The 12,813-nt window shown below is 37.9% G+C and overlaps 1 protein-coding gene across 7 annotated transcripts in view; it reads left to right on the forward strand.

Annotated features, from left to right (window-relative positions):
- Window positions 1-12,813, forward strand: part of LOC306864518 (stAR-related lipid transfer protein 13-like) — a 30,843-nt gene that overhangs the window by 894 nt on the left and 17,136 nt on the right. For 2 of the 7 annotated variants that reach the window (XM_079408572.1, XM_079408576.1), the window contains exon 1: window positions 7,835-8,000. The exons of 2 other annotated variants lie outside the window; for them this stretch is intronic. Coding sequence is in view for 2 of the 5 variants with exons in the window: in XM_079408568.1 (XP_079264694.1) it covers window positions 2,560-2,734 (175 nt within the window). In the remaining 3 variants the exon portion in view is untranslated. Of the gene's footprint in view, window positions 1-2,357; window positions 2,735-7,834; window positions 8,001-12,813 lie in introns of those variants that run through there. 3 more of the 7 variants (XM_079408574.1, XM_079408568.1, XM_079408569.1) reach the window with 3 other exon arrangements.

Here is a 12,813-nt window from a genome sequence, read left to right on the forward strand (position 1 = left end):
AGTATTATGGTTATTTCTAGTGTATTTTAGGATTTTTAAATGCTTCAGTTTGTATTCTAACGTGATAGAATATTAGTTGAATACGTTTGTAGTATAATATAGTTCTCATCCATTTTAACATTTGTGTATGTTACAAAGTGGCCTATAGTTTTCATACAAGCTCAAAAACGTTTTTTTTCTTCTCACTTTAAACCTATGCTATTGTCCTCCACAGTCTTTCATCAGCTCTATCATGTAGGGAATTTCAGTATTTAAGATTGTCTTTGTACCTGAGCTTTTTGCAAATCAAACAGTGTAATGTAATTTGTTCAGGGTGATGAGAAAGATTATGATTGTTGGATTGTAAATGACATGAGTGATTTCTGTCAAAAACCCTTTTTTTCTTTTTTTTTAAACAGCAGTCATGGGTACCTTTTTGCATTTAAAATCCACTTGGTTAAGAAGTCTGAGGGGGCATGTGAATAGTACATTACAGTATTTCAGTGACCTATATTGAGCTGGAGAATCTTTCTTCGAATGCCTTTGGGAATAATGTAATTTTAGTCAATTAGAACATGAATGGCAAGGCTCTGCTCACTCCTTTGTGGCTTTAAGTGAGGAAATGACAGGGAAAGTTCATTTAAAAGCAATCTGGACTCACTGAGCGCTTTACAGACTCTCCTTCAACCCACTAACCTCATTCTTCTCTTTTCATCCCGAGGGTTCATTTCTGCTCCAACACTCAGAACTTTTATCCTTTGGGTAAACATTGCTTTTAAGGATGAATATATTAAAATCACAATTTGTAGTTGTGTGGATTTTAGTGGATATAGAATTTGTGGACTCTCTGATATAACGTGGGATTACTGTAAGCAGTGTGCCCCTGATTTAGACCATGAACAACTCACCTCTGTTTGACCCGTGCTGGATTTAGCTCATAAGTGAATGTCCGTAATGACACGGGTTTGTTTTCATGGATCAAGTTCATGTTTAAGTAATTTTGGCACAGCCCTTATGTGGGTGTCTTGAATTCTGTCGCGGTTATGCAGCCTGAAGGAAGTCCTCAGCTGAACTGAGTGAATTATGAATGGCTTTTACAAAACTAATTGCATTCCATGAACACCAGATGGCAGTCATTGTCAGATTCTCCTCAGCATGCTTCAGCATCTTTCCAGGCTTGTCAATGCATGCTTCAAATATTCAAGTTTTTTATTTTTTTAAATTTTTTTATATATATATAATTTTAACAGTTCAGTAGAAATGCTTGGCCAGGTCTGGAACTGTCGGTTTCAGCTCCACATGATACTGTTTTCTGTGGAGCTCATGGCAATAAGGTATTTTCTGAGGCCAGAATTGCAGATATTGATTCGGTATCTTTGAACAATATATATTTTTTTACATTTACATTTAACAAAATATATTTGAAATGCAGTTTTTCTTTTTTTTTTTGCCTAATTAATGGGATACACCTTATTATTTCAACTTAAACTGTTAATTATTTTTGTCTGTGATTTATGAACAACAATTACAGAACATAATGAGTTTTAACTTTCAAGCTTGTGTTGTTTTTCATCAGATCTGTGCATATTCAGAAATAATCCTATCCTGCATAATTTCTATTTTACAGTTTTTTTTTATTTTATACTTTTCACCTTTTTTACAGTTTGTTTTGCAGAATTATTTGTTTTAAATTGGCTACAAAAAAAATATTTAAATTATTACAGTTGTCAAAAATCTTAATACAATTTGGTCTTTTTGATACAACATTGGTGTCCAAAGTATTGTTTTTTTTATTCTTTAGATTCAAGATTCAAGAGTCTTTATTAGAGTCTTTATTTAATTGATGCACCAAGATTTCCCTAACACCCAAGACCAATTAAATGTGAGCGGTCCTGGTGGCCAAACATCTTGGTGTCTTGACTTCAACCTTGTTTTTGAGAACAGTTATCATGCTTACTATCATAATCTGTAGTGTTTCTTTCTGTCTGCTGTATATATTATTCTAGACGATTTTGATGTGAAATATTTAGCAGATGTCTTTGAGATCTCTGGGGATATTGCTGTTCTTTCTGACAGCTGTAATATCTCTCTCTTTCCCACTGCAATTCACTTTTAAGATTTCTTTTCTAGCTTATGGTATGTCGGATGGTGTTTTTCCCCAGGTGTACCATTCATTTTTCTTTTCTTTGGCTGATACATCCACACACACACACACACACACACACACACTGTACTTGAGAAACACACTCTAAAATCACACTGAAGCAGGTTTTTGTCTGACGTTCAGTTGGCCGCACAGTGCTTTCTACCCTCCCAACCCTATTGGCTCCTCTCGTGGTCACACGACCATAAAGTGGGTGGTGCAGATGAAAGTGTGCACTCAGATCAGAACTGACTTTATGCTTAGATGTGTTTGAGTCTGTGTACTTGCCAGTGTTCAGTGAGTAAATTACAAAAGAAGCACGCTTTGTAGTGTTTTGCAGTGCATATTCAACTGTGTGCGTGAAAGTTAAGGGAGGGATAAGTAATATGTTCGAGGAAGCGCTTCTGAGTGCCTCTGTACCTGTGGACAGTGGAGAGATGGACGCAATGTTCACTGACCTCTTAGATGAATCCATGGACAGTGAGTGTTTGGGAAGCATGACTCCAGAGACTCAAGATATATACCTCAGACTGGACAGCCACTGCAGGCGTTCTGGACTACGCCTGGCCCGTATCATAGCTAGGCAACAGCTGCTGAAGAAGATATCCGAAGGTATGAGAGGTGCTTTGGGTAACATTTCGGACTCATTTTTTTGGATTTACATTATTATTTCTGTCTATATCAGCAGTACTTTGTCTTAGGTGTTCATATTGAATCTGGTTGACTTTTGATTGCATATGTTGGTATATCAACAAATCTGAGCAGTTTTCTGAAACTCACATTTCTTTATTAGGGTCTTGTTGGGTCCATTTGCTGTCCGTTTAGTGTCATTGCTGTCTAGTAAAAGAAACTGAGATATTAAAGTGATTCCATATGATGCTATACATTCCATGTTTGTGAACTTTATGATACCTTCATGCCAAACATAATGCAGAGATGTTATTAAGTGTTCCAAAAGATGTGTCTTTTTTACGTGAATATGAAGCACTTTGCTCTCAGCTTTGAGGTGTTAAGCCGATCTTCTGTTTTCAATGGTAATACTGGCTACAAGACAAAGTTTTCTTGTGTTTTCTAGATGTAAAGAGTCTTTGTGTTTCTGGCACTAGAGAACAGCCTGTCCTAATCCAAAGCATTATTCACAAATCAACAGTATTATTAATGAATAACCCTTTTATGCTTCAACCGTATGGTAGCACAACACATGACAAGTGTATGTCTGTGTGTGCCCTGTGCAGTGTTTGTTTCAAAATGTTAACAACACCAGTGTTTTGTTTTCTTGGAGGTCTAGCTAGGTGGTTCGTTTTGGTTTGTCTGCTCATTAACAAGAAGTATTACTGAGAAGCATATATATGATTTGTTAAATATGTTTGTAATAATACTACTGATGTTTAGCTTTGTTTTGACAGTGAAATACTTTAGAGGTCAATAGAAATGCAGTGTGTGGCAGCTTTAGTTTTGGTTGGAATCTGCTTGCGTACACACACACTTTCTCTCCCTCACGCGGCAGCAGGAATGTTTGGACTGCATGCCGGTTATTCTGTCATTTGGCTCGTGGAGGTCTGGATGGCTGTGAAGCTCTGATGAAATCACAGGCTTGTCCAGTCATGACTCTGTGGCATGTGGATACATATCATGCTGAAGGATATTTTCACCTGCATCTGTGGAGACAAGATCATTCATTTAAAATGATTTATATCCCACACTTAATAAGGTCGTTTGACCCCAGTGCACTGAGGCTACTGGGAGATTTTGACTTTTTTTAAAATAAAATTCAACTTTTGAGAGGTAGATTCTCTCAGACTGTGTCTCAAATCTTAAACTGACCTTCTTTTTCCTGACTGCAGACTAAGTGTTAGCATCTGTACCATGAGCGGGTCCAAGAATACCTCATTCCATCAAAAACTGGGCCTGGTGCCTGTCATCCGCAGCACTTTATTAAAGCAGGTCTGCCACTGTGAAATGGTTTGAGCTAAATGTGGACTGAAGGCAGTGCCATAAGACTGAAATATGAGCTTCTTAATTTGAGCCCATTTAATTATATGTCTTGCACTTTCTTCAGTCCATCATAAATATGCTTTTGGAGGGGTCTTTTGTCAGGGAGGTCAAAATATATCCGTTTCAATTCTGATTCACAAGCTCTCTGTTTGATTTGAATCTGTTTTACAAGCTCTTGATTTGAATACGATTCACAAGCTCTTGATTTTTTTTTCAGCTAGCTCTCAATTTGATTTAATTCCACTTCACAAGCTCTCTATTTGATTTGATTTCAGTTCACATGCTGTCTATTTGATTTAAATCTGGTTTGATTCTGGTTCTCAATCACAATCTATTCTTATTCACAAGCTCTCAATTTGAGTTGATTCAATTTGATTCTGATTCACATGTTATATTTTAGTTAGAATGTTAAATTAGCTTTCTCTGCTTGTGCTGTAAATTATACAGGGCAGTGTTTCAGACTGATTCAACCTTCTTTTTGAGTCTTTTTGAACTATTCATTTTTTTTTAAAAAACAGCTCAAAAGAGTTCATTTTTAATTCATCAAAAAGAACTAGCACATAAGCGTCATCTCACAATCAATATTGTCTTTTGTATTCTACGGAGGTCTGGAACAACAATGAGTAAACTATGGCAGAATTGTAATTTTTCAGTGAATTGTTCATTTAATTTGTGGTTCACAGCTGTGACAGTTATGTGCAAGCCTGCCAAGTACTTTCATATTATTTTTGTATCGGAAAGAAAAATACTTTTCACCTAAAAGCAGTCTTCACCCCCGTACAGCATACCAGATTCCTGACTGCACGTAGGTTGTGTCTTTATAAGGAAATCCACCAAATACATAATGAAATATTAGACCTAACTATTATTACACAATACATTTTTTGCTTCATTTCTAAGACGCTGTAGAAAATATAAGCAAATATTTATTTTAGATTTATACAGATATGTTTGAAATGGGTCATGATGAGTATCCTTATCTAACTCTCGTTTAGTATGCAGGGTGGATTCCTGGATGCTGAATATGTACGTTTGTCATATCATGAGCTGCTGAGGCATGTGTGCAGTTGCTCAACAGCAGTCAGAGCGGTAGGGTTAGGCTTCAGTGGGCCAGTGATTCAGTTCAGCCAACAGTCATCTCCTGTCCATACAGCTAAGCATTTATCAAAACAATGACACACTAAAAGCGGAACTATCTATGCTATTTTTTGGAATAGCATACGGTGGTCGAGAGGGTGGTGGTACTTTGAACTAGATTTGAATGGAATTTCCTGAAAGTATTGCAATAAGTTGCAAGGCAGCATATTGTAGTAAAATGACTCAAAGAAGGAGAAGAAAGTCAGAGGAGAATGGATCCAGGCCATTATGGCATCATCGTATTGTACAACGTCAGCACTGGCAAACTGATTTTGAATGCTGAACATTCTATTAATGTACTGTAAGTCAAAGGAGATTTTAAAACTTGAATCATGATTTTTTTTTAAAGCGTACATTTTATCATAAAGCAAAGTCAGAATAGATGCTGGTTTGGACTGAGTATCTAGCAGGAAAGAAAAAAAAAACTATATAAAAAAAGCTGTATGTTAGGGATTTAAATGTAGTGCATGCTTTGCAAGCTCTAGACAGATGAAAAATTAAGACATAACTTCTGTTCAGTAAATTGAGTAATTGTGTGAAAAGCATCATGAAGACTAATCATAATCAAACACTATGGTGGTTCCGCACTCAGAAAAAGTCACTGGGGGCAGTATCTTTTCAAAAGGTACACCTTTTACCTGAAAAAGATGCATATTAATACCTCAGGTGCACATAGACCTATTAGTATCGCTCAGGGCCAGCTTAAAACAGCTCATGACCAACTAAGGACCAGCTTAAACCAGCTGCCATGCTTCAAAACATACATTACCAGCATATGATGTTTTTTTTTTCAACAGAGTATTAGTACCTTTGGAAAGGGCATTGCCCCAGTGACAGCTTTTATACCTTTTTTTGTGTGTACTATTTGTGTGGATCTTCACTGATATTTGCATTTGTTTTAAAAAGATAGGGTGATACTAAGCTGAAGATAGTTCAGCAAGGACTGAAACGTTTGCTTTTGTGTGTGTGTGTGTGTGTGTGTGTGTGCGCGCAGTCACTTTTTTTGTTTGCGCACTTAAGTTTTTGTTGTCACCTTATTGAATTAATGTTTGTTCAAAGAACCTTGAACTTTGCATTTCGTTTGGTGTGTTGATTTTTTGCCTTTGCTTTTTGTTTTTTTCCCTTGCTCTTGGTTGCCCTCTGTTGCTTAAAAGAGGTATGGTCATACATGTGAATCACAGAGAACAGTATTTATTTCTAGTGGTATTTATTAAGGCTAGGATCCGCATTAGTATTACCCAAACTGTTTGAACTAACACACGAGTATTATAATTTGACACATCACTTGTTCTTAGCATTGGTTCAACAGATACGACTGATATATGAAATCGTGTATCTTATTCAATTGGACAGGTGATTTTCACTGACCATTAAGTTACTAGATACCAGAGTGTCATAGAGACATGAAAGCCTTCAAATTTTGATGTTGCATGTTTTGCATTGCTTACAAATTTTCACAAAAGCATAAAATCTATCAGCCTAAATTTTAGCAGTTGCCCAATGAAAAGTAGCTTGCTGTTTAATGGATTGTTATTCTTTCAGTTCTCTCATGCCATATGATTCCTGCATTCCTCTGTCTGCCACTGCTGTCTTTTTTCCCATCTCACACACACACACACACACACACACACACACACACACAGCCTCACACGAGCAGCCTCGTCTTGTTCCCAGAAGGGAATGTGTGAAGACTCTGGGGAGTGTGCCCAGAGCCACTTAGCCCACACTTGACCCTCTGGTATCTCTCTCTCTCACACACAGCAGTCTCTCTTTCTCCTTCGTTGTTATTCTTTTGTGAACCATTCTTCTCCAGTGTTATTCCTCCTCCTATCGTTTCACCGCTCGACTGCACAAGAAAGAGAGAAAAAGACAATAACAAACTATAAAACAGTTCCTTAAAGTGGGTGTTCTCAAACTTTTTGATGCCAAGGATCCTCAAATATCATCATGCCCTTGTGAAGGAATTTCTAAAATATAAAGACAGCTATATATTTTAAAGTGCATGTGAGTTGTGATGAAACAGAAGTAGCAACAGATCTTAAATTAGGTACATTTTTATTTATTTAGGTACTTAATTTAAATTGTCATTTGTACAGTACTAAAGTCAAAAAGAATGAATAAAATATTATTATCAATTCAAAACATTCCAATTTATTTGTATCGAATGTTTGGTCCAAATTAATTAAAATGCTAATTTATGCTTCTGTATATGATTGGATTGGCACATGTTGGGTAGTTTCAGAAATGTATTACATTTGGATTTTAATGTATCACTATAATAATTATACATTGTTTTATATAGTATTATATATAGAGAGAGATTTGTCCTAGCAGTTGACCAAATTTTGTTATTGTCTGGGAACAGGCATTCCGACAGGTTGCATCTCCAGCTGCGTGTGTGTGTGTGCATATGATCAATGGCGCCCTGAAGGTAGCAGCACATGCTCATTTTCTCACATGCTCACAGGTTAGGAGGGGGACGGGGGGCTGAAGACTGTACATACTCCAGCTGTTTAGAGTCTGAAGGGGAGGGCGGAAGAGGGACTGGCACATAAGTGTTACAGTCAGGAGGTGAAGTGTAGAGAAAGAGAAACATACAGCTGAACTCAGTAGCGAAGAGGAGCGGTGCTGGAACAGGCTCTTCTAAAAGACGGACAGAATAAATCATGCTGAATGTTTGACGGAAAACTCCACAATGGTTTTAAGATATTACCCATAACACACAGTCGTCTGCCGATACCTAGAGGTACCAGAATCTGCATCTTCAAATTACTCAAATTACAAAGGCTCTTTTTTAACTTTATGATATACAGCATGCCATTTGGTCATTTTAAAAAGCTTAAAATTAAAGTTATAAAAAAATAAATATATATTTAGTTAAACATATGTTTTGTTTAGTTTTTTTTTTTTTTACTCTGTTTTGTTTTTGGAGGAAATCATGCTCTTATGTGTTACTTATGTTTTATGCTTTATGCATTGTCTCTGATGTTTCTCCTAAAATCACTTGGTTTTCTGATACTTAAGCAAAAGTATACATTTGCTCACCATCTGAACTTATTGCTGCCTAGAAAAAAAATTAGATGTTTAAGGACTTTGTTATTTTTATTTCTTATGACTGAGTTTGAGTATGGAGGACATGGTCCATACTGAAGGAATTTAAGTCATGTTTAGTTAAACAAGAAGCTTCCTTATGATCCCAGTGGATGGATGTCAAATCACTTTAGCATGTGTGGGAAAATGGCACTGGTCCATAAGTATTGGTGTGCATGTGTGTGTGTGTTTGTATTAAATCTGCATGCTCTGATGAGCAATACAGGAACTGACTGGAGAAAACCCATGGGAGAGATGTGTGTGTTGTGTTAGAAATAGCTGAGATGAAGAGTAGACAGAGGCTGAATGTTTGTGGGAGAGTGTGCATTACAAAGCTCAAAAAGAATCATAGTTTTACTGCCTTGGTGGTCTGAGAGTTCACACTATTTACACACTCTCATAGACACCAAAGCATATGTAAACACAACTAGCTGCTCAATGACACAACCGATAGTTTCCATAGGGCAGTAACATAATTTTTTTTTTCCTCAAGAGGAATTGAGGAATACATTACATTATGGAAGTAAAATGTGTTGTAATTCACCATGACTGTAAATTAAATGGCACTAGAGTTATTGGTTTAACTGTCTGGTGTGGATTATGATTGAACATTTGAATGAATTCATTAATTGTTCGTTAGTGTGAGAGTATAATGTAAGTGTTTTTCCAAAGGCAGTGTGGACTGATGTCTGTGCTGTACAGGTGTGGGTATTTCGGAGCTCTTAAGTACAATGTGAATGTAGCATGTAGCTAAATATTTGCAGAAATGATATTTTGTTGCTTTGATAAAGTATGTTGGGTATATTCTGATTAGCTGTCAGTGTTTTTATTATTCATCAGCTGAAAAAAATAATTCCAACTGTATTATTTCCTCTGTGTCGTTATTGTTATAGTTGTGGTGTGGACTATACAATTGTAACGATTATTAAAACTTTATAGTTAACATCCCTGGTGTGAATGGGCCTTAAGGCTACATGTTTTACTTGATTGATTTTGTTAGCACTGATATTCAATATTAATAACTTTTTAAATACAGAATTGTTTTCAATAGCATGCTAGTTTCACTGTGGCATTGAAATTGTGAAACTGATATCAACCACAGAATTATGGTATTGTTACAAATGTCACATTGGTCACCCTCCCTTACAAAACCTGCTTCCATTTTCCACCTTTTCACTTTCAATACAATAAAACAACAGTTTTTGCAACATAGTTGCTTGGTTACTTTAAAAAGAAAATGCATGGAAACGAGTCTCCTTTTAAAGCAGGAATAACCAGAACTAAAGTAGTAAGTGGGAGCAGAGGAATAAACTGAAAGAATGTAAAAACCTGAGAGAGTCATTTGTGGGCTGAGGTGACTTTTAAGGACACAGGAGCTGTGTTCTTATATAATCAGAGGTCTTGTCTGCTCAATCAAAACAAGAATGCCTTTGATTGTGCCCCGCGCCCTCCAGGCTCTGCGTGGCATCCGTGCCTGCTGCTCTCTCTCATGGCGCACTGCCTGTTGTCACGTCGAGGTGATCAGGAATGCCTGGGTCATGAGGGGCTGCGTGTCCTGACTGCTGGGATTAGATGCCATAGCAGCGTAACGCTATGCAGAGGTGATCGCTGTGTGTTTGTTTGTGTGACTTTTTTTATCAGGTTGTTTGTGTTGAGTGTGTGACTTTGGCTGACTCATGTTCTGCATGCTGCTTTGCTTTAGGTTATGTTGAGGTTTATTGTTTTGGGGACCTTTTGTGTTGGTTTGGTCCTTTGGTTGTTGGCGGGGGACATTAGATATTAGCGGAATGTGTTAATTAAACTCATGACTTCACAGCAGTTCTTTATTCCCATGCCTTGGATTCAGGCCTACCCAGAATCCCCTCTGAGCTTTAGAAGGTCCCAGAGTCTCTTTAATGTTCTGCAAAACAAGCCCAGTGGTTGGGCTTTTTTTGAGGGCTTCATTAGATGTTGTTTTACTACTGATCTGAGAACAGTGCAAGTATATATATATTTTGAAGGCGAGCAGGAAGTTAAGGTTAACCAATTGTAAATAAATATTAAAAAAATAGTCATGTTTTTAATATAAATGATGTTTAAAATCAAAATCAAATGTTTATTTTCCATCTACAATTGGACATACACTAACATGCATACGTTTTCAAGTCTCTTATGCTCACTTAAACTGTATAAAAGTAGAGTGTAGAGTTAAAAACAGTAGTATGTTGAGAAATATTACCATTTAAAATAACTGTTTTCTATGTTAATGTATATTAAAATGTAATTTATTCCTGTGATGGCAAAGCTGAATTTTTATCAGCCATTACTCCAGGCTTTAGTGTCAAAGGATCCTTCAGAAATCATTCTAATATGCTTCTCAAGAAACATTTCTTATTATCAAAGTTGAAAACAGTTGTGCTACTTAATATTTTTGAGTTGTTTTGTAACAATGTAAAAGTCTTTACTTTTATTGATTATTTTTACAGAATAAAAGCATTCATTTCTTTCTAAAAGTACCCCCAAACTTTTAAACAGTTGTATATTTTAGTGTAAAACAGATCAAACAAATAAGAAGGATTTATGATGCCAGCTAAAAACAAAAGTCAGTTTTGGACATTGTGACGAGTCGGCTGCCTCCCCCCTGTCCATCATCACCACCCCGTCCCGTATTCGCCGCCCTTCACCAGGCTCCCGACGGGAGTGGGTGTGTGAGAGAGGAGGGACACTGAAACAGCCAGGGCTGGCGGCGTGTGATGAGGCGCACCTGATGTGAATAGAGCCTCATCACCGCCGCCGTTAAATGCCGAGCGCGCCTCTTCTCGAGAGACCGGTCTCTTCCCCGTGCATGCACGCTGGTGTCCTCGTGGGTCCAGGAAAGGGAGCGTAGAGGGAACTACCCGCCGCCGCCAGAGACGCGAGCGGCCGGACCCGCAGTCCGGCCGATACCGCACCCGTGATACGGCCGTCGGGCCAGGACGCCGGGCCGTGGAATCCCGTCGAGCACCCGGGGATTAAGGAGTTGGACGAAGCCGCCACAGAAGCCGCCGTCACCCGCGCCCCGGGACCTCCAGACGGGAGCGCGTGCGGCCGCCGGACTCCGCCCCTTACCTGGACCCTTCCCTCCTGAACACTGCCCTCCTTCACGAGCCCCGCAGCACAACGAGGACACCAGATCCCTGTTTATTTTGGACACTTTTCCCCCTTTGGACACTTTATTTTAATATTTTGTTTAATAAAAACCTCTCCGAGGCTTGACGCCACGCCCACTGTGTCTGTCGTTGGCTCCTCCCGCCACAACATGCAAGATATTATATTTTTATTTAAGATGACATTTTTTCGATAGTGTATATAGTATACTGATTAATTTTTATAAATATTACAAGAGACATGTATTTAAAAAAAAATCAGCAATATGACATCACGATTAACTTTTTTTTTTTTTAAATCACACTTCAGTAGATGTTTAAGACCATCACAAATGCTCATAAAATCTCATGTAATGTCATGTTTTATGCACGCTAATGCCCATAATTAGACAGCATTACATTCCTCCGTCGCTTGCCTGAACCTGTCGTTTGATAATCGACTCCTTGTGCGATCCGAAAGCACAAAGCTTTATTTAACTGTCAATGAAATAAACAAACAAACCATTAAAACTGAACAAACATCTACAGCAGTGACACGGGGGGCTTTTCCTGCCTGTGACCGCATGCTTGGCTGCCCCCACTGAGCGCTGTTTCTTGATAGCAGTGTTTGCACTGTAAAAGGCCCCATCGTGTCTTTCTCTAATTGCTTCCATGTGTGAGTGTGATTCTGAACGCTAAACATGCAGAACTAGTATTGAACAGTTTTTGGGTGGTAACATACAAGTATTTCGTTGTTGTGACTTTCATTAGAGATGCATTAAATGGTAAAGATGCTATTTTTATACACCTATGTTGTAAGTTGTTGAATAGTAGTTGATGTGTTACTTTATGTGGGCATTTGTATGTGAATCTGCTCAAAGTTGTGACATAACTGTACTGATTCTGAATGAGCTGTTTTACAAATGAGCTATGCTTTGTGAAAGTTAGCATATGTTTACATAGGATTAACTGTTCAAAGAGCAAGAACAGTCTTATTTTCCATAATGTGTCCCTTTAGTGCATACTTTAGAGTAGCAGAGGAAATGACATTTATATGACACATGAGTGTGCTGTGAAGGGAATTTGTGTTTCGCAGACTTGGACTTTGTGTTTGTCAGTGGTATTCTTGTAAATCAGTAATTCATACCCCTCAGGGGAGAGCTAATCACTGGGGATTGTGCTGCAGACCAAAGTGTGAGGAATTCCTGTCCTGCCGCCAGGAACGGGCCAAACTGAGGAATGACAATGTCAGATCGGAAACAAAAAGAATAAAAAAAACACCAGAAAGGGATTTAGGTATTGACATATTGTTCTTCTACAAATGTATTTGATGACACATCCACATGTTTCAAAACAGATTTTGTG

This window comes from Barbus barbus (assembly GCF_936440315.1).
Source record: "Barbus barbus genome assembly, chromosome: 45".
Lineage (NCBI taxonomy): Eukaryota > Metazoa > Chordata > Actinopteri > Cypriniformes > Cyprinidae > Barbus > Barbus barbus.